The 27,677-nt window shown below is 63.0% G+C and overlaps 1 protein-coding gene across 2 annotated transcripts in view; it reads left to right on the forward strand.

Annotated features, from left to right (window-relative positions):
* Window positions 1–23,801, forward strand: part of LOC147109866 (glycogen synthase kinase-3 beta-like) — a 104,849-nt gene extending 81,048 nt beyond the window's left edge. Inside the window, exons 9-10 of one of the 2 annotated variants that reach the window (XM_086003903.1) lie at window positions 21,659–21,845; window positions 22,819–23,801. In XM_086003903.1, the coding sequence (XP_085860029.1) occupies window positions 21,659–21,845; window positions 22,819–22,886 (255 nt within the window). In that variant the 3' untranslated portion in view covers window positions 22,887–23,801. The remainder of the gene's footprint in view (window positions 1–21,658; window positions 21,846–22,818) is intronic. The other variant, XM_086003904.1, reaches the window with a different exon arrangement.
* Window positions 23,802–27,677: the final 3,876 nt, after the last annotated feature.

A 27,677-nucleotide genomic window follows, 5' to 3' on the forward strand; every position in this document is an offset into this window, starting at 1 on the left:
TCTCTCCAGGTCACACCCTGTCCCACTGAAGCTGCACTCTAACCCTGGGCTCTCTCTCCCGGTCACACCCTGTCCCTTTGAACCCGCACTCTAACCCCGGGCTCTCTCTCCCGGTCACACCCTGTCCCATTGAACCCGCACTCTAACCCCGGGCTCTCTCTCCCGGTCACACCCTGTCCCATTGAACCCGCAGTCCAACCCCGGGCTCTGTCTCCCGGTCAATCCCTGTCCCACTGAACCCACACCCTAACCCCGGGCTCTCTCTCCCGGTCACACCCTGTCCCACTGAACCCGCACTCTAACCCCGGGCTCTCTCTCCCGGTCACACCCTGTCCCATTGAACCCGCACTCTAACCCCGGGCTCTCTCTCCCGGTCACACCCTGTCCCACTGAACCCGCACTCTAACCCCGGGCTCTGTCTCCCGGTCACACCCTGTCCCACTGAACCCGGGCTCTCTCTCCCGGTCACACCCTGTCCCATTGAACCCGCACTCTAACCCCGGGCTCTCTCTCCCGGTCACACCCTGTCCCACTGAACCCGCAATCTAACCCCGGGCTCTCTCTCCCGGTCACACCGTGTCCCACTGAACCCGCACTCTAACCCCGGGCTCTCTCTCCCGGTCACACCCTGTCCCACTGAACCCGGGCTCTCTCTCCCGGTCACACCCTCTCCCATTGAACCCGCGCTCTAACCCCGGGCTCTCTCTCCTGGTCACACCCTGTCCCACTGAACCCACACTCTAACCCCGGTCTCTCTCTCCCGGTCACACCCTGTCGCACTGAACCCGCACTCTAACCCCGAGCTCTCTCTCCCGGTCACACCCTGTCCCACTGATCCCGCACTCTAACCCCGGGCTCTCTCTCCCGGTCACACCCTGTCCCATTGAACCCGCACTCTAACCCCGGGCTCTGTCTCCCGGTCACACCCTGTCCCATTGAACCCGCACTCTAACCCCGGGCGCTCTCTCCCGGTCAATCCCTGTCCCACTGAACCCGCACCCTAACCCCGGGCTCTCTCTCCCGGTCACACCCTGTCCCACTGAACCCGCACTCTAACCCCGGGCTCTCTCTCCCGGTCACACCCTGTCCCATTGAACCCGCACTCTAACCCCGGGCTCTCTCTCCCGGTCACACCCTGTCCCATTGAACCCGCACTCTAACCCCGGGCTCTCTCTCCCGGTCACACCCTGTCCCATTGAACCCGCACTCTAACCCCGGGCTCTCTCTCCCGGTCACACCCTGTCCCACTGAACCCGCACTCTAACCCCGGGCTCTCTCTCCTGGTCACACCCTGTCCCATTGAACCCGCACTCTAACCCCGGGCTCTCTCTCCTGGTCACACCCTGTCCCATTGAACCCGCACTCTAACCCCGGGCTCTCTCTCCCGGTCACACCCTGTCCCACTGAACCCGGGCTCTCTCTCCCGGTCACACCCTGTCCCATTGAACCCGCACTCTAACCCCGGGCTCTCTCTCCTGGTCACACCCTGTCCCACTGAACCCGCACTCTAACCCCGGTCTCTCTCTCCCGGTCACACCCTGTCCCACTGAACCCGCACTCTAACCCCGAGCTCTCTCTCCCGGTCACACCCTGTCCCACTGATCCCGCACTCTAACCCCGGGCTCTCTCTCCCGGTCACACCCTGTCCCATTGAACCCGCACTCTAACCCCGGGCTCTGTCTCCCGGTCACACCCTGTCCCATTGAACCCGCACTCTAACCCCGGGCTCTCTCTCCCGGTCAATCCCTGTCCCACTGAACCCGCACCCTAACCCCGGGCTCTCTCTCCCGGTCACACCCTGTCCCACTGAACCCGCACTCTAACCCCGGGCTCTCTCTCCCGGTCACACCCTGTCCCACTGAATCCGCACTCTAACCCCGGGCTCTCTCTCCCGGTCACACCCTGTCCCATTGAACCCGCACTCTAACCCCGGGCGCTCTCTCCCGGTCACACCCTGTCCCATTGAACCCGCACTCTAACCCCGGGCTCTCTCTCCCGGTCACACCCTGTCCCACTGAACCCGGGCTCTCTCTCCCGGTCACACCCTGTCCCATTGAACCCGCACTCTAACCCCGGGCTCTCTCTCCTGGTCACACCCTGTCCCACTGAACCCGCACTCTAACCCCGGGCTCTCTCTCCCGGTCACACCCTGTCCCATTGAACCCGCAGTCTAACCCCGGGCGCTCTCTCCCGGTCACACCCTGTCCCATTGAACCCGGGCTCTCTCTCCCGGTCACAACCTGTCCCACTGAACCCGGGCTCTCTCTCCCGGTCACAACCTGTCCCACTGAACCCGCACTCTAACCCCGGGCTCTCTCTCCCGGTCACACCCTGTCCCTTTGAACCCGCACTCTAACCCCGGGCTCTCTCTGCCGGTCACACCCTGTCCCACTGAACCCGCACTCTAACCCCGGGCTCTCTCTCCCGGTCACACCCTGTCCCACTGAAGCCGCACTCTAACCCCGGGCTCTCTCTCCCGGTCACACCCTGTCCCATTGAACCCGCACTCTAACCCCGGGCTCTCTCTCGCGGTCGATACCTGTCCCACTGAACCCGCACCCTAACCCCGGGTTCTCTCTCCCGGTCACACCCTGTCCCACTGAACCCGCACTCTAACCCCGGGCTCTCTCTCCCGGTCACACCCTGTCCCATTGAACCCGCACTCTAACCCCGGGCTCTCTCTCCCGGTCACACCCTGTCCCATTGAAGCCGCACTCTAACCCCGGGCTCTCTCTCCTGGTCACACCCTGTCCCACTGAACCCGCACTCTAACCCCGGGCTCTCTCTCCCGGTCACACCCTGTCCCATTGAACCCGCACACTAACCCCGGGCTCTCTCTCCCGGTCACACCCTGTCCCACTGATCCCGCACTCTAACCCCGGGCTCTCTCTCCCGGTCACACCCTGTCCCATTGAACCCGCACTCTAATCCCGGTCACACCCCGTCCCATTGAACCCGCACTCTAACCCCGGGCTCTCTCTCCCGGTCACACCCAGTCCCACTGAACCCGCACTCTAACCCCGGGCTCTCTCTCACGGTCACACCCTGTCCCATTGAACCCGCACTCTAACCCCGGGCTCTCTCTCCTGGTCACACTCTGTCCCACTGAACCCGCACTCTAACCACGGGCTCTCTCTCCCGGTCACACCCTGTCCCATTGAACCCGCACTCTAACCCCGGGCTTTCTCTCCCGGTCACACCCTGTCCCATTGAACCCGCACTCGAACCCCGGGCTCTCTCTCCCGGTCACACCCTGTCCCACTGAACCCGCACTCGAACCCCGGGCTCTCTCTCCCGGTCACACCCTGTCCCACTGTACCCGCACTCTAACCCCGGGCTCTCTCTCCCGGTCACACCCTGTCCCACTGAACCCGCACTCGAACCCCGGGCTCTCTCTCCCGGTCACACCCTGTCCCACTGAACCCGCAGTCTCACCCCGGGCTCTCTCTCCCGGTCACACCCTGTCCCACTGAACCCGCACTCGAACCCCGGGCTCTCTCTCCCGGTCACACCCTGTCCCACTGAACCCGCACTCTAACCACGGGCTCTCTCTCCCGGACACACCCTGTCCCACTGAACCCGCACTCGAACCCCGGGCTCTCTCTCCCGGTCACACCCTGTCCCACTGAACCCGCACTCTAACCCGGGCTCTCTCTCCCGGTCACACCCTGTCCCACTGAACCCGCACTCTAACCCCGGGCTCTCCCGGTCACACCCTGTCCCACTGAACCCGCACTCTAACCCCGGGCTCTCTCTCCCGGTCACACCCTGTCCCACTGAACCCGCACTCTAACCCCGGGCTCTCTCTCCCGGTCACACCCTGTCCCACTGAACCCGCATTCTAACCCCGGGCTCTCTCTCCCGGTCACACCCTGTCCCACTGATCCCGCACTCTAACCCCGGGCTCTCTCTCCCGGTCACACCCCGTCCCATTGAACCCGCACTCTAACCCCGGGCTCTCTCTCCCGGTCACACCCAGTCCCACTGAACCCGCACTCTATCCCCGGGCTCTCTCTCCCGGTCACACCCTGTCCCAATGAACCCGCACTCTAACCCCGGGCTCTCTCTCCCGGTCACACCCTGTCCCACTGAACCCGCACTCTAACCCCGGGCTCTCTCTCCGGGTCACACCCTGTCCCATTGAACCCGCACTCTAACCCCGGGCTCTCTCTGCCGGTCACACCCTGTCGCACCGAACCCGGGCTCTCTCTCCCGGTCACACCCTGTCCCATTGAACCCGCACTCTAACCCCGGGCTCTCTCTCCCGGTCACACCCTGTCCCGCTGAACCCGCACTCTAACCCCGGGCTCTCTCTCCCGGTCACACCCTGTCCCACTGAACCCGCACTCTAACCCCGGGCTCTCTCTCCCGGTCACACCCTGTCCCACTGAACCCGCACTCTAACCCCGGGCTCTCTCTCCCGGTCACACCCTGTCCCACTGAACCCGCACTCTAACCCCGGGCTCTCTCTCCCGGTCACACCCTGTCCCACTGTACCCGCACTCTAACCCCGGGCTCTCTCTCCCGGTCACACCCTGTCCCACTGAACCCGCACTCTAACCCCGGGCTCTCTCTCCCGGTCACACCCTGTCCCATTGAACCCGCACTCTAACCCCGGGCTCTGTCTCCCGGTCACACCCTGTCCCATTGAACCCGCACCCTCACCGCGGGCGCTCTCTCCCGGTCACACCCTGTCCCACTGAACCCGCACTCTAACCCCGGGCTCTCTCTCCCGGTCACACCCTGTCCCATTGAACCCGCACTCTAACCCCGGGCTCTCTCTCCCGGTCACACCCTGTCCCACTGAACCCGGGCTCTCTCTCCCGGTCACACCCTGTCCCATTGAACCCGCACTCTAACCCCGGGCTCTCTCTCCTGGTCACACCCTGTCCCACTGAACCCGCAGTCTAACCCCGGGCTCTCTCTCCCGGTCACACCCTGTCCCTTTGAACCCGCACTCTAACCCCGGGCTCTCCCGGTCACACCCTGTCCCACTGAACCCGGGCTCTCTCTCCCGGTCACACCCTGTCCCATTGAACCCGCACTCTAACCCCGGGCTCGCTCTCCTGGTCACTCCCTGTCCCACTGAACCCGCACTCTAACCCCGGGCTCTCTCTCCCGGTCACACCCTGTCCCACTGAACCCGCAGTCTAACCCCGGGCTCTCTCTCCCGGTCACACCCTGTCCCACTGAACCCGCACTCTAACCCCGGGCTCTCTCTCCCGGTCACACCCTGTCCCACTGAACCCGCACTCTAACCCCAGGCTCTCTCTCCTGGTCACACCCTGTCCCATTGAACCCGCACTCTAAACCCGGGCTCTCTCTCCCGGTCACACCCTGTCCCACTGAACCCGGGCGCTCTCTCCCGGTCACACCCTGTCCCATTGAACCCGCACTCTAACCCCGGGCTCTCTCTCCCGGTCACACCCTGTCCCACTGAACCCGCACTCTAACCCCGGGCTCTCTCTCCCGGTCACACCCTGTCCCACTGAAACCGCATTCTAACCCGGGCTCTCTCTCCCGGTCACACCCTGTCCCACTGATCCCGCACTCTAACCCCGGGCTCTCTCACCCGGTCACACCCTATCCCATTGAACCCGCACTCTAACCCCGGGCGCTCTCTCCCGGTCACACCCTGTCCCATTGAACCCGCACTCTAACCCCGGGCTCTCTCTCCCGGTCACACCCTGTCCCTTTGAACCCGCACTCTAACCCCGGGCTCTCTCTCCGGGTCACACCCTGTCCCATTGAACCCGCACTCTAACCCCGGGCTCTCTCTCCCGGTCACACACTGTCCCACTGAACCCGCACTCTAACCCCGGGCTCTCTCTCCCGGTCACACCCTGTCCCACTGAAGCTGCACTCTAACCCCGGGCTCTCTCTCCCGGTCACACCCTGTCCCTTTGAACCCGCACTCTAACCCCGGGCTCTCTCTCCCGGTCACACCCTGTCCCATTGAACCCGCACTCTAACCCCGGGCTCTCTCTCCCGGTCACACCCTGTCCCACTGAACCCGCACTCTAACCCCGGGCTCTCTCTCCCGGTCACACCCTGTCCCACTGAACCCGCACTCTAACCCCGGGCTCTCTCTCCCGGTCACACCCTGTCCCACTGAACCCGCACTCTAACCCCGGGCTCTCTCTGCCGGTCACACCCTGTCCCACTGAACCCGCACTCTAACCCCGGGCTCTCTCTCCCGGTCACACCCTGTCCCATTGAACCCGCACTCTTAACCCCGGGCTCTCTCTCGCGGTCAATACCTGTCCCACTGAACCCGCACCCTAACCCCGGGCTCTCTCTCCCGGTCACACCCTGTCCCACTGAACCCGCACTCTAACCCCGGGCTCTGTCTCCCGGTCACACCCTGTCCCACTGAACCCGCACTCTAACCCCGGGCTCTCTCTCCTGGTCACACCCTGTCCCACTGAACCCGCACTCTAACCCCGGGCTCTCTCTCCTGGTCACACCCTGTCCCATTGAACCCGCACTCTAACCCCGGGCTCTCTCTTCCGGTCACACCCTGTCCCATTGAACCCGCACTCTAAACCCGGGCTCTCTCTGCCGGTCACACCCTGTCCCATTGAACCCGCACTCTAACCCCGGGCTCTGTCTCCTGGTCACACCCTGTCCCATTGAACCCGCACTCTTACCCCGGGCTCTCTCTCGCGGTCAATCCCTGTCCCACTGAACCCGCACTCTAACCCCGGGCTCTCTCTCCCGGTCACACCCTGTCCCACTGAACCCGCACTCTAACCCCGGGCTCTCTCCCGGTCACACCCTGTCCCACTGAACCCGCTCTCTCTCCCGGTCACACCCTGTCCCACTGAAACCGCACTCTAACCCGGGCTCTCTCTCCCGGTCACACCCTGTCCCACTGAACCCGCACTCTAACCCCGGGCTCTCTCTCCCGGTCACACCCTGTCCCTTTGAACCCGCACTCTAACCCCGGGCTCTCTCTCCCGGTCACACCCTGTCCCACTGAACCCGGGCGCTCTCTCCCGGTCACACCCTGTCCCATTGAACCCGCACTCTAACCCCGGGCTCGCTCTCCTGGTCACTCCCTGTCCCACTGAACCCGCACTCTAACCCCGGGCTCTCTCTCCCGGTCACACCCTGTCCCACTGAACCCGCAGTCTAACCCCGGGCTCTCTCTCCCGGTCACACCCTGTCCCACTGAACCCGCACTCTAACCCCGGGCTCTCTCTCCCGGTCACACCCTGTCCCACTGAACCCGCACTCTAACCCCGGGCTCTCTCTCCTGGTCACACCCTGTCCCATTGAACCCGCACTCTAAACCCGGGCTCTCTCTCCCGGTCACACCCTGTCCCACTGAACCCGGGCGCTCTCTCCCGGTCACACCCTGTCCCATTGAACCCGCACTCTAACCCTGGGCTCTCTCTCCCGGTCACACCCTGTCCCACTGAACCTGCACTCTAACCCCGGGCTCTCTCTCCCGGTCACACCCTGTCCCACTGAACCCGCACTCTAACCCCGGGCGCTCTCTCCCGGTCACACCCTGTCCCATTGAACCCGCAGTCTAACCCCGGGCTCTCTCTCCCGGTCACACCCTGTCCCACTGAACCCGCACTCTAACCCCGGGCTCTCTCTCCCGGTCACACCCTGTCCCACTGAAACCGCATTCTAACCCCGGGCTCTCTCTCCCGGTCACACCCTATCCCACTGATCCCGCACTCTAACCCCGGGCGCTCTCTCCCGGTCACACCCTGTCCCATTGAACCTGCACTCTAACCCCGGGCTCTCTCTCCGGGTCACACCCTGTCCCATTGAACCCGCACTCTAACCCCGGGCTCTCTCTCCCGGTCACACCCTGTCCCATTGAACCCGCACTCTAACCCCGGGCTCTCTCTCCCGGTCACACCCTGTCCCACTGAACCCGCACTCTAACCCCGGGCTCTCTCTCCCGGTCACACCCTGTCCCATTGAACCCGCACTCTAACCCCGGGCTCTCTCTCGCGGTCAATACCTGTCCCACTGAACCCGCACCCTAACCCCGGGCTCTCTCTCCCGGTCACACCCTGTCCCACTGAACCCGCACTCTAACCCCGGGCTCTCTCTCCCGGTCACACCCTGTCCCACTGAACCCGCACTCTAACCCCGGGCTCTCTCTCCTGGTCACACCCTGTCCCACTGAACCCGCACTCTAACCCCGGGCTCTCTCTCCTGGTCACACCCTGTCCCATTGAACCCGCTCTCTAACCCCGGGCTCTCACTCCCGGTCACACCCTGTCCCACTGAACCCGCACTCGAACCCCGGGCTCTCTCTGCCGGTCACACCCTGTCCCATTGAACCCGCACTCTAACCCCGGGCTCTGTCTCCCGGTCACACCCTGTCCCATTGAACCCGCACTCTAACCCCGGGCTTTCTCTCCCGGTCAATCCCTGTCCCACTGAACCCGCACCCTAACCCCGGGCTGTCTCTCCCGGTCACACCCTGTCCCACTGAACCCGCACTCTAACCCCGGGCTCTCTCTCCCGGTCACACCCTGTCCCACTGAACCCGCACTCTAACCCCGGGCTCTCTCTCCCGGTCACACCCTGTCCCACTGTACCCGCACTCTAACCCCGGGCTCTCTCTCCCGGTCACACCCTGTCCCACTGAACCCGCACTCTAACCCCGGGCTCTCTCTCCCGGTCACACCCTGTCCCATTGAACCCGCACTCTAACCCCGGGCTCTGTCTCCCGGTCACACCCTGTCCCATTGAACCCGCACCCTCACCGCGGGCGCTCTCTCCCGGTCACACCCTGTCCCACTGAACCCGCACTCTAACCCCGGGCTCTCTCTCCCGGTCACACCCTGTCCCATTGAACCCGCACTCTAACCCCGGGCTCTCTCTCCCGGTCACACCCTGTCCCACTGAACCCGGGCTCTCTCTCCCGGTCACACCCTGTCCCATTGAACCCGCACTCTAACCCCGGGCTCTCTCTCCTGGTCACACCCTGTCCCACTGAACCCGCAGTCTAACCCCGGGCTCTCTCTCCCGGTCACACCCTGTCCCTTTGAACCCGCACTCTAACCCCGGGCTCTCCCGGTCACACCCTGTCCCACTGAACCCGGGCTCTCTCTCCCGGTCACACCCTGTCCCATTGAACCCGCACTCTAACCCCGGGCTCGCTCTCCTGGTCACTCCCTGTCCCACTGAACCCGCACTCTAACCCCGGGCTCTCTCTCCCGGTCACACCCTGTCCCACTGAACCCGCAGTCTAACCCCGGGCTCTCTCTCCCGGTCACACCCTGTCCCACTGAACCCGCACTCTAACCCCGGGCTCTCTCTCCCGGTCACACCCTGTCCCACTGAACCCGCACTCTAACCCCGGGCTCTCTCTCCCGGTCACACCCTGTCCCACTGAAACCGCATTCTAACCCGGGCTCTCTCTCCCGGTCACACCCTGTCCCACTGATCCCGCACTCTAACCCCGGGCTCTCTCACCCGGTCACACCCTATCCCATTGAACCCGCACTCTAACCCCGGGCGCTCTCTCCCGGTCACACCCTGTCCCATTGAACCCGCACTCTAACCCCGGGCTCTCTCTCCCGGTCACACCCTGTCCCTTTGAACCCGCACTCTAACCCCGGGCTCTCTCTCCGGGTCACACCCTGTCCCATTGAACCCGCACTCTAACCCCGGGCTCTCTCTCCCGGTCACACACTGTCCCACTGAACCCGCACTCTAACCCCGGGCTCTCTCTCCCGGTCACACCCTGTCCCACTGAAGCTGCACTCTAACCCCGGGCTCTCTCTCCCGGTCACACCCTGTCCCTTTGAACCCGCACTCTAACCCCGGGCTCTCTCTCCCGGTCACACCCTGTCCCATTGAACCCGCACTCTAACCCCGGGCTCTCTCTCCCGGTCACACCCTGTCCCACTGAACCCGCACTCTAACCCCGGGCTCTCTCTCCCGGTCACACCCTGTCCCACTGAACCCGCACTCTAACCCCGGGCTCTCTCTCCCGGTCACACCCTGTCCCATTGAACCCGCACTCTTAACCCCGGGCTCTCTCTCGCGGTCAATACCTGTCCCACTGAACCCGCACCCTAACCCCGGGCTCTCTCTCCCGGTCACACCCTGTCCCACTGAACCCGCACTCTAACCCCGGGCTCTCTCTCCCGGTCACACCCTGTCCCACTGAACCCGCACTCTAACCCCGGGCTCTCTCTCCTGGTCACACCCTGTCCCACTGAACCCGCACTCTAACCCCGGGCTCTCTCTCCTGGTCACACCCTGTCCCATTGAACCCGCACTCTAACCCCGGGCTCTCTCTTCCGGTCACACCCTGTCCCATTGAACCCGCACTCTAAACCCGGGCTCTCTCTGCCGGTCACACCCTGTCCCATTGAACCCGCACTCTAACCCCGGGCTCTGTCTCCTGGTCACACCCTGTCCCATTGAACCCGCACTCTTACCCCGGGCTCTCTCTCGCGGTCAATCCCTGTCCCACTGAACCCGCACTCTAACCCCGGGCTCTCTCTCCCGGTCACACCCTGTCCCACTGAACCCGCACTCTAACCCCGGGCTCTCTCCCGGTCACACCCTGTCCCACTGAACCCGCTCTCTCTCCCGGTCACACCCTGTCCCACTGAAACCGCACTCTAACCCGGGCTCTCTCTCCCGGTCACACCCTGTCCCACTGAACCCGCACTCTAACCCCGGGCTCTCTCTCCCGGTCACACCCTGTCCCTTTGAACCCGCACTCTAACCCCGGGCTCTCTCTCCCGGTCACACCCTGTCCCACTGAACCCGGGCGCTCTCTCCCGGTCACACCCTGTCCCATTGAACCCGCACTCTAACCCCGGGCTCGCTCTCCTGGTCACTCCCTGTCCCACTGAACCCGCACTCTAACCCCGGGCTCTCTCTCCCGGTCACACCCTGTCCCACTGAACCCGCAGTCTAACCCCGGGCTCTCTCTCCCGGTCACACCCTGTCCCACTGAACCCGCACTCTAACCCCGGGCTCTCTCTCCCGGTCACACCCTGTCCCACTGAACCCGCACTCTAACCCCGGGCTCTCTCTCCTGGTCACACCCTGTCCCATTGAACCCGCACTCTAAACCCGGGCTCTCTCTCCCGGTCACACCCTGTCCCACTGAACCCGGGCGCTCTCTCCCGGTCACACCCTGTCCCATTGAACCCGCACTCTAACCCTGGGCTCTCTCTCCCGGTCACACCCTGTCCCACTGAACCTGCACTCTAACCCCGGGCTCTCTCTCCCGGTCACACCCTGTCCCACTGAACCCGCACTCTAACCCCGGGCGCTCTCTCCCGGTCACACCCTGTCCCATTGAACCCGCAGTCTAACCCCGGGCGCTCTCTCCCGGTCACACCCTGTCCCATTGAACCCGCACTCTAACCCCGGGCTCTCTCTCCCGGTCACACCCTGTCCCACTGAACCCGCACTCTAACCCCGGGCTCTCTCTCCCGGTCACACCCTGTCCCACTGAAACCGCATTCTAACCCCGGGCTCTCTCTCCCGGTCACACCCTATCCCACTGATCCCGCATTCTAACCCCGGGCGCTCTCTCCCGGTCACACCCTGTCCCATTGAACCTGCACTCTAACCCCGGGCTCTCTCTCCGGGTCACACCCTGTCCCATTGAACCCGCACTCTAACCCCGGGCTCTCTCTCCCGGTCACACACTGTCCCACTGAACCCGCACTCGAACCCCGGGCTCCCTCTCCCGGTCACACCCTGTCCCACTGAAGCCGCACTCTAACCCCGCGCTCTCTCTCCCGGTCACACCCTGTCCCTTTGAACCCGCACCCTAACCCCGGGCTCTCTCTCCCGGTCACACCCTGTCCCATTGAACCCGCACTCTAACCCCGGGCTCTCTCTCCCGGTCACACCCTGTCCCACTGAACCCGCACTCTAACCCCGGGCTCTCTCTCCCGGTCACACCCTGTCCCATTGAACCCGCACTCTAACCCCGGGCTCTCTCTTGCGGTCAATACCTGTCCCACTGAACCCGCACCCTAACCCCGGGCTCTCTCTCCCGGTCACACCCTGTCCCACTGAACCCGCACTCTAACCCCGGGCTCTCTCTCCCGGTCACACCCTGTCCCACTGAACCCGCACTCTAACCCCGGGCTCTCTCTCCTGGTCACACCCTGTCCCACTGAACCCGCACTCTAACCCCGGGCTCTCTCTCCTGGTCACACCCTGTCCCATTGAACCCGCTCTCTAACCCCGGGCTCTCACTCCCGGTCACACCCTGTCCCACTGAACCCGCACTCGACCCCCGGGCTCTCTCTGCCGGTCACACCCTGTCCCATTGAACCCGCACTCTAACCCCGGGCTCTGTCTCCCGGTCACACCCTGTCCCATTGAACCCGCACTCTAACCCCGGGCTCTGTCTCCCGGTCACACCCTGTCCCACTGAACCCGCACTCTAACCCCGGGCTCTCTCTCCCGGTCACACCCTGTCCCACTGAACCCGGGCTCTCTCTCCCGGTCACAACCTGTCCCACTGAACCCGCACTCTAACCCCGGGCTCTCTCTCCCGGTCACACCCTGTCCCTTTGAACCCGCACTCTAACCCCGGGCTCTCTCTCCCGGTCACACCCTGTCCCACTGAACCCGGGCTCTCTCTGCCGGTCACACCCTGTCCCTTTGAACCCGCACTCTAACCCCGGGCTCTCTCTCCCGGTCACACCCTGTCCCATTGAACCCGCACTCTAACCCCGGGCTCTGTCTCCCGGTCACACCCTGTCCCATTGAACCCGCACCCTCACCGCGGGCGCTCTCTCCCGGTCACACCCTGTCCCACTGAACCCGCACTCTAACCCCGGGCTCTCTCTCCCGGTCACACCCTGTCCCATTGAACCCGCACTCTAACCCCGGGCTCTCTCTCCCGGTCACACCCTGTCCCACTGAACCCGGGCTCTCTCTCCCGGTCACACCCTGTCCCATTGAACCCGCACTCTAACCCCGGGCTCTCTCTCCTGGTCACACCCTGTCCCACTGAACCCGCAGTCTAACCCCGGGCTCTCTCTCCCGGTCACACCCTGTCCCATTGAACCCGCACTCTAACCCCGGGCTCTCTCTCCTGGTCACACCCTGTCCCACTGAACCCGCACTCTAACCACGGGCTCTCTCTCCCGGACACACCCTGTCCCACTGAACCCGCACTCGAACCCCGGGCTCTCTCTCCCGGTCACACCCTGTCCCACTGAACCCGCACTCTAACCCGGGCTCTCTCTCCCGGTCACACCCTGTCCCAATGAACCCGCACTCTAACCCCGGGCTCTCCCGGTCACACCCTGTCCCACTGAACCCGCACTCTAACCCCGGGCTCTCTCTCCCGGTCACACCCTGTCCCACTGAACCCGCACTCTAACCCCGGGCTCTCTCTCCCGGTCACACCCTGTCCCACTGAACCCGCATTCTAACCCCGGGCTCTCTCTCCCGGTCACACCCTGTCCCACTGATCCCGCACTCTAACCCCGGGCTCTCTCTCCCGGTCACACCCCGTCCCATTGAACCCGCACTCTAACCCCGGGCTCTCTCTCCCGGTCACACCCAGTCCCACTGAACCCGCACTCTAACCCCGGGCTCTCTCTCCCGGTCACACCCTGTCCCAGTGAACCCGCACTCTAACCCCGGGCTCTCTCTCCCGGTCACACCCTGTCCCACTGAACCCGCACTCTAACCCCGGGCTCTCTCTCCGGGTCACACCCTGTCCCATTGAACCCGCACTCTAACCCCGGGCTCTCTCTGCCGGTCACACCCTGTCGCACCGAACCCGGGCTCTCTCTCCCGGTCACACCCTGTCCCATTGAACCCGCACTCTAACCCCGGGCTCTCTCTCCCGGTCACACCCTGTCCCGCTGAACCCGCACTCTAACCCCGGGCTCTCTCTCCCGGTCACACCCTGTCCCACTGAACCCGCACTCTAACCCCGGGCTCTCTCTCCCGGTCACACCCTGTCCCACTGAACCCGCACTCTAACCCCGGGCTCTCTCTCCCGGTCACACCCTGTCCCACTGAACCCGCACTCTAACCCCGGGCTCTCTCTCCCGGTCACACCCTGTCCCACTGAACCCGCACTCTAACCCCGTGCTCTCTCTCCCGGTCACACCCTGTCCCATTGAACCCGCACGCTAACCCCGGGCTCTCTCTCCCGGTCACACCCTGTCCCACTGAACCCGCACTCTAACCCCAGGCTCTCTCTCCCGGTCACGCCCTGTCCCATTGAACCCGCACTCTAACCCTGGGCTCTCTCTCCCGGTCACGCCCTGTCCCACTGAACCCGCACTCTAACCCCGGGCTCTCCCGGTCACGCCCTGTCCCACTGAACCCGCACTCTAACCCAGGGCTCTCTCTCCCGGTCACGCCCTGTCCCACTGAACCCGCACTCTAACCCCGGGCGCTCTCTCCCGGTCACTCCCTGTCCCACTGAACCCGCACTCTAACCCCGGGCTCTCTCTCCCGGTCACACCCTGTCCCACTGAACCCGCACTCTAACCCCGGGCGCTCTCTCCCGGTCACACCCTGTCCCATTGAACCCGCAGTCTAACCCCGGGCGCTCTCTCCCGGTCACACCCTGTCCCATTGAACCCGCACTCTAACCCCGGGCTCTCTCTCCCGGTCACACCCTGTCCCACTGAACCCGCACTCTAACCCCGGGCTCTCTCTCCCGGTCACACCCTGTCCCACTGAAACCGCATTCTAACCCCGGGCTCTCTCTCCCGGTCACACCCTATCCCACTGATCCCGCATTCTAACCCCGGGCGCTCTCTCCCGGTCACACCCTGTCCCATTGAACCTGCACTCTAACCCCGGGCTCTCTCTCCGGGTCACACCCTGTCCCATTGAACCCGCACTCTAACCCCGGGCTCTCTCTCCCGGTCACACACTGTCCCACTGAACCCGCACTCGAACCCCGGGCTCCCTCTCCCGGTCACACCCTGTCCCACTGAAGCCGCACTCTAACCCCGCGCTCTCTCTCCCGGTCACACCCTGTCCCTTTGAACCCGCACCCTAACCCCGGGCTCTCTCTCCCGGTCACACCCTGTCCCATTGAACCCGCACTCTAACCCCGGGCTCTCTCTCCCGGTCACACCCTGTCCCACTGAACCCGCACTCTAACCCCGGGCTCTCTCTCCCGGTCACACCCTGTCCCATTGAACCCGCACTCTAACCCCGGGCTCTCTCTTGCGGTCAATACCTGTCCCACTGAACCCGCACCCTAACCCCGGGCTCTCTCTCCCGGTCACACCCTGTCCCACTGAACCCGCACTCTAACCCCGGGCTCTCTCTCCCGGTCACACCCTGTCCCACTGAACCCGCACTCTAACCCCGGGCTCTCTCTCCTGGTCACACCCTGTCCCACTGAACCCGCACTCTAACCCCGGGCTCTCTCTCCTGGTCACACCCTGTCCCATTGAACCCGCTCTCTAACCCCGGGCTCTCACTCCCGGTCACACCCTGTCCCACTGAACCCGCACTCGACCCCCGGGCTCTCTCTGCCGGTCACACCCTGTCCCATTGAACCCGCACTCTAACCCCGGGCTCTGTCTCCCGGTCACACCCTGTCCCATTGAACCCGCACTCTAACCCCGGGCTCTGTCTCCCGGTCACACCCTGTCCCACTGAACCCGCACTCTAACCCCGGGCTCTCTCTCCCGGTCACACCCTGTCCCACTGAACCCGGGCTCTCTCTCCCGGTCACAACCTGTCCCACTGAACCCGCACTCTAACCCCGGGCTCTCTCTCCCGGTCACACCCTGTCCCTTTGAACCCGCACTCTAACCCCGGGCTCTCTCTCCCGGTCACACCCTGTCCCACTGAACCCGGGCTCTCTCTGCCGGTCACACCCTGTCCCTTTGAACCCGCACTCTAACCCCGGGCTCTCTCTCCCGGTCACACCCTGTCCCATTGAACCCGCACTCTAACCCCGGGCTCTGTCTCCCGGTCACACCCTGTCCCATTGAACCCGCACCCTCACCGCGGGCGCTCTCTCCCGGTCACACCCTGTCCCACTGAACCCGCACTCTAACCCCGGGCTCTCTCTCCCGGTCACACCCTGTCCCATTGAACCCGCACTCTAACCCCGGGCTCTCTCTCCCGGTCACACCCTGTCCCACTGAACCCGGGCTCTCTCTCCCGGTCACACCCTGTCCCATTGAACCCGCACTCTAACCCCGGGCTCTCTCTCCTGGTCACACCCTGTCCCACTGAACCCGCAGTCTAACCCCGGGCTCTCTCTCCCGGTCACACCCCTGTCCCATTGAACCCGCACTCTAACCCCGGGCTCTCTCTCCTGGTCACACCCTGTCCCACTGAACCCGCACTCTAACCACGGGCTCTCTCTCCCGGACACACCCTGTCCCACTGAACCCGCACTCGAACCCCGGGCTCTCTCTCCCGGTCACACCCTGTCCACTGAACCCGCACTCTAACCCGGGCTCTCTCTCCCGGTCACACCCTGTCCCAATGAACCCGCACTCTAACCCCGGGCTCTCCCGGTCACACCCTGTCCCACTGAACCCGCACTCTAACCCCGGGCTCTCTCTCCCGGTCACACCCTGTCCCACTGAACCCGCACTCTAACCCCGGGCTCTCTCTCCGGTCACACCCTGTCCCACTGAACCCGCATTCTAACCCCGGGCTCTCTCTCCCGGTCACACCCTGTCCCACTGATCCCGCACTCTAACCCCGGGCTCTCTCTCCCGGTCACACCCCGTCCCATTGAACCCGCACTCTAACCCGGGCTCTCTCTCCCGGTCACACCCAGTCCCACTGAACCCGCACTCTAACCCCGGGCTCTCTCTCCCGGTCACACCCTGTCCCAGTGAACCCGCACTCTAACCCCGGGCTCTCTCTCCCGGTCACACCCTGTCCCACTGAACCCGCACTCTAACCCGGGCTCTCTCTCCGGGTCACACCCTGTCCCATTGAACCCGCACTCTAACCCCGGGCTCTCTCTGCGGTCACACCCTGTCGCACCGAACCCGGGCTCTCTCTCCCGGTCACACCCTGTCCCATTGAACCCGCACTCTAACCCCGGGCTCTCTCCCGGTCACACCCTGTCCCGCTGAACCCGCACTCTAACCCCGGGCTCTCTCTCCCGGTCACACCCTGTCCCACTGAACCCGCACTCTAACCCCGGGCTCTCTCTCCCGGTCACACCCTGTCCCACTGAACCCGCACTCTAACCCCGGGCTCTCTCTCCCGGTCACACCCTGTCCCACTGAACCCGCACTCTAACCCCGGGCTCTCTCTCCCGGTCACACCCTGTCCCACTGAACCCGCACTCTAACCCCGTGCTCTCTCTCCCGGTCACACCCTGTCCCATTGAACCCGCACGCTAACCCCGGGCTCTCTCTCCCGGTCACACCCTGTCCCACTGAACCCGCACTCTAACCCCAGGCTCTCTCTCCCGGTCACGCCCTGTCCCATTGAACCCGCACTCTAACCCTGGGCTCTCTCTCCCGGTCACGCCCTGTCCCACTGAACCCGCACTCTAACCCCGGGCTCTCCCGGTCACGCCCTGTCCCACTGAACCCGCACTCTAACCCAGGGCTCTCTCTCCCGGTCACGCCCTGTCCCACTGAACCCGCACTCTAACCCCGGGCGCTCTCTCCCGGTCACTCCCTGTCCCACTGAACCCGCACTCTAACCCGGGCTCTCTCTCCCGGTCACACCCTGTCCCATTGAACCCGCACTCTAACCCCGGGCTCTCTCTCCCGGTCACACCCTGTCCCACTGAACCCGCACTCTAACCCCGGGCTCTCTCTGCCGGTCACACCCTGTCCCACTGAACCCGCACTCTAACCCCGGGCTCTGTCTCCCGGTCACACCCTATCCCATTGAACCCGCACCCTCACCGCGGGCGCTCTCTCCCGGTCACACCCTGTCCCACTGAACCCGCACTCTAACACCGGGCTCTCTCTCCCGGTCACACCCTGTCCAATTGAACCCGCACTCTAACCCCGGGCTCTCTCTCCCGGTCACACCCTGTCCCATTGAACCCGCACTCGAACCCCGGGCTGTCTCTCCCGGTCACACCCTGTCCCACTGAACCCGCACTCTAACCCCGCGCGCTCTCTCCTGGTCACACCCTGTCCCATTGAACCCGCACTCTAACCCCGGGCTCTCTCTCCCGGTCACACCCTGTCCCACTGAACGCGGGCGCTCTCTCCCGGTCACACCCTGTCCCATTGAACCCGCACTCTAACCCCGGGCTCTCTCTCCTGGTCACACCCTGTCCCACTGAACCCGCACTCTAACCCCGGGCTCTCTCTCCCGGTCACACCCTGTCCCACTGAACCCGCAGTCTAACCCCGGGCTCTCTCTCCCGGTCACACCCTGTCCCACTGAACCTGCACTCTAACCCCGGGCTCTCTCTCCCGGTCACACCCTGTCCCACTGAACCCGCACTCGAACCCCGGGCTCTCTCTCCCGGTCACACCCTGTCCCACTGAACCCGCACTCTAACCACGGGCTCTCTCTCCCGGACGCACCCTGTCCCACTGAACCCGCACTCGAACCCCGGGCTCTCTCTCCCGGTCACACCCTGTCCCACTGAACCCGCACTCTAACCCGGGCTCTCTCTCCCGGTCACACCCTGTCCCACTGAACCCGCACTCTAACCCCGGGCTCTCTCTCCCGGTCACACCCTGTCCCACTGAACCCGCACTCTAACCCCGGGCTCTCTCTCCCGGTCACACCCTGTCCCACTGAACCCGCACTCTAACCCCGGGCTCTCTCTCCCGGTCACACCCTGTCCCACTGAACCCGCATTCTAACCCCGGGCTCTCTCTCCCGGTCACACCCTGTCCCAGTGAACCCGCACTCTAACCCCGGGCTCTCTCTCCCGGTCACACCCTGTCCCACTGAACCCGCACTCTAACCCCGGGCTCTCTCTCCGGGTCACACCCTGTCCCATTGAACCCGCACTCTAACCCCGGGCTCTCTCTCCCGGTCACACCCTGTCCCATTGAACCCGCACTCTAACCCCGGGCTCTCTCTCCCGGTCACACCCTCTCCCATTGAACCCGCACTCTAACCCCGGGCTCTCTCCTGGTCACACCCTGTCCCATTGAACCCGCACTCCAACCCCGGGCTCTCTCTGCCGGTCACACCGTGTCGCACCGAACCCGGGCGCTCTCTCCCGGTCACACCCTGTCCCATTGAACCCGCACTCTAACCCCGGGCTCTCTCTCCCGGTCACACCCTGTCCCGCTGAACCCGCACTCTAACCCCGGGCTCTCTCTCCCGGTCACACCCTGTCCCACTGAACCCGCACTCTAACCCCGGGCTCTCTCTCCCGGTCACACCCTGTCCCGCTGAACCCGCACTCTAACCCCGGGCTCTCTCTCCCGGTCACACCCTGTCCCGCTGAACCCGCACTCTAACCCCGGGCTCTCTCTCCCGGTCACACCCTGTCCCACTGAACCCGCACTCTAACCCCGTGCTCTCTCTCCCGGTCACACCCTGTCCCACTGAACCCGCACTCTAACCCCGGGCTCTCTCTCCCGGTCACACCCTGTCCCACTGAACCCGCACTCTAACCCCGGGCTCTCTCTCTCGGTCACGCCCTGTCCCATTGAACCCGCACTCTAACCCTGGGCTCTCTCTCCCGGTCACGCCCTGTCCCACTGAACCCGCACTCTAACCCCGGGCTCTCCCGGTCACGCCCTGTCCCACTGAACCCGCACTCTAACCCCGGGCTCTCTCTCCCGGTCACACCCTGTCCCATTGAACCCGCACTCTAACCCCGGGCTCTCTCTCCCTGATCAATCCCTGTCCCATTGAACCCGCACTCTCACCCGGGGCTGTCTCTCCCGGTCACACCCTGTCCCACTGAACCCGCACTCTAACCCCGGGCTCTCTCTCCCGGTCACACCCTGTCCCACTGAACCCGCACTCTAACCCCGGGCTCTCTCTCCCGGTCACACCCTGTCCCACTGAACCCGCACTCTAACCCCGGGCTCTCTCTCCCGGTCACATCCTGTCCCATTGAACCCGCACTCTAACCCCGGGCTCTCTCTCCCGGTCACACCCTGTCCCACTGAACCCGCACTCTAACCCCGGGCTCTCTCTCCCGGTCACATCCTGTCCCATTGAACCCGCACTCTAACCCCGGGCTCTCTCTCCCGGTCACATCCTGTCCCATTGAACCCGCACTCTAACCCCGGGCTCTCTCTCCCGGTCACACCCAGTCCCACTGAACCCGCACTCTAACCCCGGGCTCTCTCTCCCGGTCACACCCTGTCCCACTGAACCCGCACTCTAACCCCGCGCTCTCTCTCCAGGTCACATCCTGTCCCATTGAACCCGCACTCTAACCCCGGGCTCTCTCTCCCGGTCACACCCTGTCCCACTGAACCCGCACTCTAACCCCGGGCTCTCTCTCCCGGTCACACCCTGTCCCATTGAACCCGCACTCTAACCCCGGGCTCTCTCTCCCGGTCACACCCTGTCCCACTGAACCCGCACTCTAACCCCGGGCTCTCTCTCCCGGTCACATCCTGTCCCATTGAACCCGCACTCTAACCCCGGGCTCTCTCTCCCGGTCACACCCTGTCCCACTGAACCCGCACTCTAACCCCGGGCTCTCTCTCTCGGTCACGCCCTGTCCCATTGAACCCGCACTCTAACCCTGGGCTCTCTCTCCCGGTCACGCCCTGTCCCACTGAACCCGCACTCTAACCCCGGGCTCTCCCGGTCACGCCCTGTCCCACTGAACCCGCACTCTAACCCCGGGCTCTCTCTCCCGGTCACACCCTGTCCCATTGAACCCGCACTCTAACCCCGGGCTCTCTCTCCCTGATCAATCCCTGTCCCATTGAACCCGCACTCTCACCCGGGGCTGTCTCTCCCGGTCACACCCTGTCCCACTGAACCCGCACTCTAACCCCGGGCTCTCTCTCCCGGTCACACCCTGTCCCACTGAACCCGCACTCTAACCCCGGGCTCTCTCTCCCGGTCACACCCTGTCCCACTGAACCCGCACTCTAACCCCGGGCTCTCTCTCCCGGTCACATCCTGTCCCATTGAACCCGCACTCTAACCCCGGGCTCTCTCTCCCGGTCACACCCTGTCCCACTGAACCCGCACTCTAACCCCGGGCTCTCTCTCCCGGTCACATCCTGTCCCATTGAACCCGCACTCTAACCCCGGGCTCTCTCTCCCGGTCACATCCTGTCCCATTGAACCCGCACTCTAACCCCGGGCTCTCTCTCCCGGTCACACCCAGTCCCACTGAACCCGCACTCTAACCCCGGGCTCTCTCTCCCGGTCACACCCTGTCCCACTGAACCCGCACTCTAACCCCGCGCTCTCTCTCCAGGTCACATCCTGTCCCATTGAACCCGCACTCTAACCCCGGGCTCTCTCTCCCGGTCACACCCTGTCCCATTGAACCCGCACTCTAACCCCGGGCTCTCTCTCCCGGTCACACCCTGTCCCACTGAACCCGCACTCTAACCCCGGGCTCTCTCTCCCGGTCACACCCTGTCCCATTGAACCCGCACTCTAACCCCGGGCTGTCTCTCCCGGTCACACCCTGTCCCATTGAACCCGCACTCTAACCCCGGGCTCTCTCTCCCGGTCACACCCTGTTGTATATAATAGATTCCCGGAGCCGTGCAGTCTGATTTTCGATCCTCAGGTGTGCTGTTTATATGCCCCCACGCAGGTTTTTAAAGCACGGACCCCGCCGGAAGCCATTGCCCTGTGCAGCCGCCTCCTGGAGTACACGCCCGCCCTGCGCCTCTCACCGCTCGAAGCTTGCGCGCATTCATTCTTCGACGAACTGCGGGAATCTTCCACACGGCTGCCCAACGGGCGCGAGCTTCCGGAACTCTTCAACTTCAGCCCAGTCGGTGAGTTTCCAGTGAAGTTACCTGGCAGGGGTATGGCGAGGGGCCACAGGGTGGCATGTCCCTGAGACGGCTCAATAGGGAGGGCAGCTCCTTTTAACGCAGGAGAACATCGCACAGTGCTCCCGAGCCACGTCAGGAGATATTACGAGAGGCTTGGTCAAAGAGCGAGGTTTTAAACAGCGTCTTCAAGGAGGGGAGAGCGAGAGGCGGAAAGGTTTCGGGAGGGAATTCCAGAGCTTGGGGCCCAGGCAGCTGAAGGCACGGCCGCCAATGGTGGAGCAATTAAAATCGGGGGTTGCTCAAGAGGCCAGAATTAGAGGAACGTAAAGATCTCGGAGAGTTGTGCGGGCTGGAGGAGGTTACAGAGATGGGGAGGGGTGATGCCTTGGAGGGATTTGATGCGAGAGTACTGGGGGTGGGTGTACGCCTCTCCCCGCCCCTGGCTCGCCCCCCCCGCCCCTGGCTGGCCCCCCCGCCCCTGGCTGGCCCCCCCCCCCCCACCCCTGGCTCGCCCCCCCCCCCCCCCCACCCCTGGCTCGCCCCCCCCCCTCTCCCCTGGCTCGCCCCCCCCCCCGCACCTGATTCGCCCCCACCCCCGCCCCTGGCTCGCCCCCCCGCCCCTGGCTCGCCCCCCCCGCCCCTGGCTCGCCCCCCCGCCCCTGGCCCGCCCCTCGCTCGCCCCCCTCTCACTGTCTCTCTGCATGTGGGGAGTTAAGGAATAACACAGGGTGAGATATTGGAAGAGGAAACTCCGAGCGATCGTCTTTTGATCGGCCCCGCCTCGCAATCTGTGCTCTGTCTCAAACTGCTCCGTGTCCGTAACCGTTAATTGGGACAGAATTTTTAGATTTCATTCTAATTTTCAAATAGATACAGTTTGCTTCCTGCTTCTCCACCCGACCCCATCCCACCCCCTGCCTGTTGAATAACCTGACTGTTGCTGTTCATTAACCGGTTTTTTTTTTTTTTGCAGGAGATGGAAATTTGTTGGAGAGTAACCAGGCTTCAACGAGCGGCGCCTCAGGATCCATCTCCTCGTGAGAGAGATTACATAGCACAGTGACGTCCCCGAACCCTCCCCACTCCCTCCCCGTCCCCTCCCCCCTCCTTCCCTGTACCCGAACCCTGCTCCCCGTCCCCGAACCCTCTCCCCGTCCCTAAATCCAGACCCCCTTCCTCCCCGCCTCCTAACCCTCCCCTCCCAAAGCCCCCTTCCTCCCCGCCTCCTAACCCTCCTCCCCCTCCCCCTCCCCTACCTTTCTTCCACATCCTCACCACCTCTTCCTCCCACTCCATCTCTCTCTTCCCCCGCCCCCCCCCCCCCGTCTCCCAAGTCTCCCTTGCCCTCCTCTGTCCGTCTCTCTCTCCCTCTCCCCCTCAATCTCTCTGTCCCCCCTCCGTCTCTCTGCCCCTCCGTCTTTCTGTCAACCCCCCCCCCCCCCCCCCGTGTCTCTCTCTCTCACCCCACGTCTCTTTTCCCCTCCCCCTCGGTCTCTCTCCCCCTCCATCTCTCCCCCTACCTCCCATCTCTCTCTCTCTCTCTCTCTTTCCCCCGTCTCTCCCACCTCCCCTACCCCTCCACCCTCGCCCCCCTCCCCTCTACCTTCTCCCCTCCCCTCTACCCTCTCTCTCTCTCCCCCCCCCCCCCCCCCCCTCCCTGTCACAGCTCTCCCCTCCATCCTCACCCCCTCTCTCTCCCCGTCCCCTCCTTCCCCCCCCACCCCACTGTCTGGAGGCCTGTGCTCCACTAACAGACCCCTGCAGAGATTGAAATGAGTGAGTGTGCACAGCCTGAGTGAGGTGCCCTGACCCTGGCTCTCAGGAGTGCTGTCTCTTTGATGTCTGGGGGGGCTTACACAGGGTTGGCGGGTTTCATTGCTGGTCAGACTCCCCGCACATCTGTTGTTTTATTTGTCTAACATTTTAAATAAATCCAAATGGAGGTTTTTTTTAAAACTTGTTGTGATGTAACTGCCTGTGACCTCGACTCCTGCCCTCCGAGAGCCCTGGGCTGCAACGGGCGATCCTTCACTCGCACCAAACCGCCTCCTTTCTTCATGGAAAGCTCCACAAGCTGGGATATTCGCTCTGTGAGAATCTTCAGTCCCGAATCGCTACCGAACGCTATCGTAGATTAGAGCCTTGGTTCCGAGCTCACCGTTCCACGTGGGTCGAGGGGTTCAGGGTGTTCAGGGTACGTGGGTCGTGGTGTTCAAGGTTCGTGGGTCGAGGGGTTCAGGGTTCGTGGACCGTGTGGTTCTGGGGTTGACGGGTTGTGGGCAATGTTCCCTGTAAGTTTGTTTGGTGCCGCGTGGCCACTTGAAGGAGCTGTGCAGGGCGTTCAAAATGCCGCACGTGTGCAGTTTTTCCCCATTGAAAAGCTGGCTGCGCGGGGTCACAGGAGCACTGCGCAATCGCACAGCTTACAGGGAACATGGATCGCGAATCACTGGGTTCCTAGTTTACGGGTCGCCGGGTTCGCGGGCCGTGAGGGGTCATGGTTCTGGGTCGCGGGTTTATGGTTCAAGGTTGGTGGGTCGTGGGGGTCAACGGGTTCGCAGGCCGTGTGGTTCATGCCGTATGGTTCAAGGGTCGCAGGTTCATGGTTCAAGCCTCGCAGGGTTGGTGGGTCGCGGGGTTCACGGGTCACTGGGTTCATGGATTGTGGGTTGTGAGGTTGACAGTTCGGGGTCTTCTGTCCCTGTGTCTGTGTGTCCCTCTCGCTGTCTCTGTGTTTCTCTCGCTCGCCCCCTCTGCTGCTCGTCCCCGCTCTCTCTTTCTCTCGCCCCCGCTCTCTTTTTTCTCGTCCCCGCGCTCTCTTTCTCGCCCTGGCGCGCGCGCTCTCGCCCCGGCGGGCGCACGCCCCCTCGCCCCGGCGGGCGCTCGCCCCCTCGCCCCGGCGGGCGCTCGCCCCCTCGCCCCGGCGGGCGCTCGCCCCCTCGCCCCGGCGGGCGCTCGCCCCCTCGCCCCGGCGGGCGCTCGCCCCCTCGCCCCGGCGGGCGCTCGCCCCCTCGCCCCGGCGGGCGCTCGCCCCCCTCGCCCCGGCGGGCGCACGCCCCCTCGCCCCGGCGGGCGCTCGCCCCCCTCGCCCCGGCGGGCGCTCGCCCCCTCGCCCCGGCGGGCGCTCGCCCCCTCGCCCCGGCGGGCGCTCGCCCCCTCGCCCCGGCGGGCGCTCGCCCCCTCGCCCCGGCGGGCGCTCGCCCCCTCGCCCCGGCGGGCGCTCGCCCCCTCGCCCCGGCGGGCGCTCGCCCCCTCGCCCCGGCAGACCCTCGCCCCCCCCGCACCAATGGTGGAGTGACGGAAAATCGGGGATGCTCAAGAGGCCAGAATTGGAGGAGCGCAGAGATCTCGGAGGGTTGTAGGGCTGGAGGAGCTTACAAAATGATTATTGAAACATAAGATTCTGTGGGGGAGTGACAGGGTGGATGCTGAGAGGATGTTTCCCCTAGTGGGGGTATCTAGAACTAGGGGGCATTGTTTCAGAATAAGGGGTCGCCCATTTAAGACGGAGATGAGGAGAAATTTCTTCTCTGAGGGTCGTGAATCTGTGGAATTCTCTACCCCAGAGAGCTGTGGAGGCGGAACCATTGTCGATCTCCGCCTTGATTATATTCAAACATTTGAACTACAAGGGAGTCGAGGGGTACGGGGAGCGGGAGGGAAAGGAGTTGAGGCCAAGATTGGATCAGCCATGATCTCATTGAATGGCGGAGCAGGCTCGAGGGGCTGATTGGCCGACTCCTGCTCCTGTTTATGTTCTTAGAGATGGGGAGGGGCGAGGTCTTGAGCACGATTTGAACACGAGGGTGAGAATTTTGAAATTGAGGCGTTGCCGGACTGAGCGCCAATGTAGGTCAGCAGGAACAGGGGTGGTGGGTGAATGGAACTTGGTGCGAGTTAGGACACGGGCAGCAGAGTTTTGGATGGGCTCAAGTTTACAGAGTGGAAGATGGGAGGCCGGCCGTAAGAACATAAGAAATAGGAGCAGGAGCAGGCCATTCGGCCCTTCGAGTCCGCTCCGCCATTCAATGAGATCATGGCTGATCTTCTGCCTCTACTCCATTCACCGGCCCTATCGCCATATCCCTTGATACCCTTACTAGTCAGAAATCTATCGACTTCTATTTTGAATATACCCGATGACTGAGCTTCCACAGCCCTCTGGGGTAGAGAATTCCAAAGATTCACCACCCTCTGTGTGAAGAAATTTCTCTCATCTCAGCCCTGAATGGCCTACCCTTTATCCTGAGGCTGTGGCCCCTGGTTCTAGACTCCCCAGCCAAGGGAAACCTTCTCCCAGCATCCACCCTATCAAGCCCTGTAATAATTTTGTATGCTTCAATGAGAGCCCCTCTCATTCTTCTGAATTCAAGAGAATACAGGCCGAGTTTACTCAATCTCTTCTCATACGACAGTCCCACCATCCCAGGAATCGATCTCGTGAACCTTCGTTGCACTCCCTCTATGGCAAGTATATCCTTAGGTAAGGAGACCAAAATTGTACACAGTACTCCAGTTGTGGTCTCACCAAGGCCCTATATAATTGGAGTAAGACTTCTTTACTCCTGTACTCAAATCCTCTTGTAATGAAGGCCAACATACCATTTGCCTTCCTAATGGCTTGCTGCACCTGCACATTCACTGTCAGTGACTCATATACAAGGACACCCAGGTCCCTTTGAGCATCTGCATTCCCCAATCTTTCACCATTTAGGAAATACTCTGCCTTTCGGTTTTTTCTACCAAAGTGGATAACTTCACATTTATCCACATTATATTCCATCTGCCATGTTCTCGCCCACTCACTGAGCCTGTCGAGATCCCCTTGAAGCCTCTTCACAACTGACACTGCCACCTGGCTTTGTATCATCAGCAATGTTACATTTAGTCCCCTCATCCACATCATTGATATAGATTGTGAATAGCTGCGGCCCAAGCACCGATCCTTACGGTACCCCACTAGTCACAGCCTGCCACCCTGAGAAAGACCCGTTTATCCCTACTCTTGTTTTCTGTCTGTTAACCAATTCTCAATCCATGCTAGTATATTACCCCCAATTCCATGTGCCCTAATTTTGTTCACCAACCTCTTGTGTGGGACCTTATCGAAGGCCTTCTGAAAATCCAGATACACCACATCTACTGGTTCCACTCCACTAGTTACCAGGAGAGCATTAGAATAGTCAAGTCTCGAGGTAACACAGGCATGGATGAAGGTTTCAGCAGCAGATGAGCTGAAGCAGGGGCGAAGACAGGCGATGTTACTGAGGTGGAAGTCGGCGGTCTTGATGATGGAGTGGATATGGGGTCGGAAGCTCATTTCAGGGTCAAAGAGGGCGCCGAGGTCGCGAGCAGTTTGGTTCCGCCTCAGACAGTGGCCAGGGAGAGGGATGGAGCCCGTGGCTAGGGAACGGAGTTTGATGCACGGGTGAAGCGAGACAGACGGCGCTTGGAGAGAGCTCGATCTGGACAGGAGTAAGGTTGGCATTTGTTGGCCATCCTGAGGTGACCCGAGAGTGTGGTTGTTGGCTTCCACCAGAATTCAGGGGAGCTTTAGAAAGACGTCAGAGACTTGCATTTATATAGCGCCTTTCACAACCTCAGGATGTTCCAAAGCGCTTCACAGCCAATGCAGCACTTCCTGAATTGTCAATACTGTTGTAATGTAGGAAACGCGGCAGCTAAATCTGCGCACAGCAAACTCCCACAAACAGCAATGGGATAATGACCAGATAATCTGTTTCAATGATGTTGATTGGGTGATAAATATTGGCCCAGACAGCAGAGCACACTCCCCTGCTCTTCTTCAAAATAGTGCTGTGAGATCTTTTA

This window comes from Somniosus microcephalus, chromosome 12 (assembly GCF_052327205.1).
Source record: "Somniosus microcephalus isolate GS21.2 chromosome 12, FLI_Smic_1.0, whole genome shotgun sequence".
NCBI classification, from domain to species: domain Eukaryota; kingdom Metazoa; phylum Chordata; class Chondrichthyes; order Squaliformes; family Somniosidae; genus Somniosus; species Somniosus microcephalus.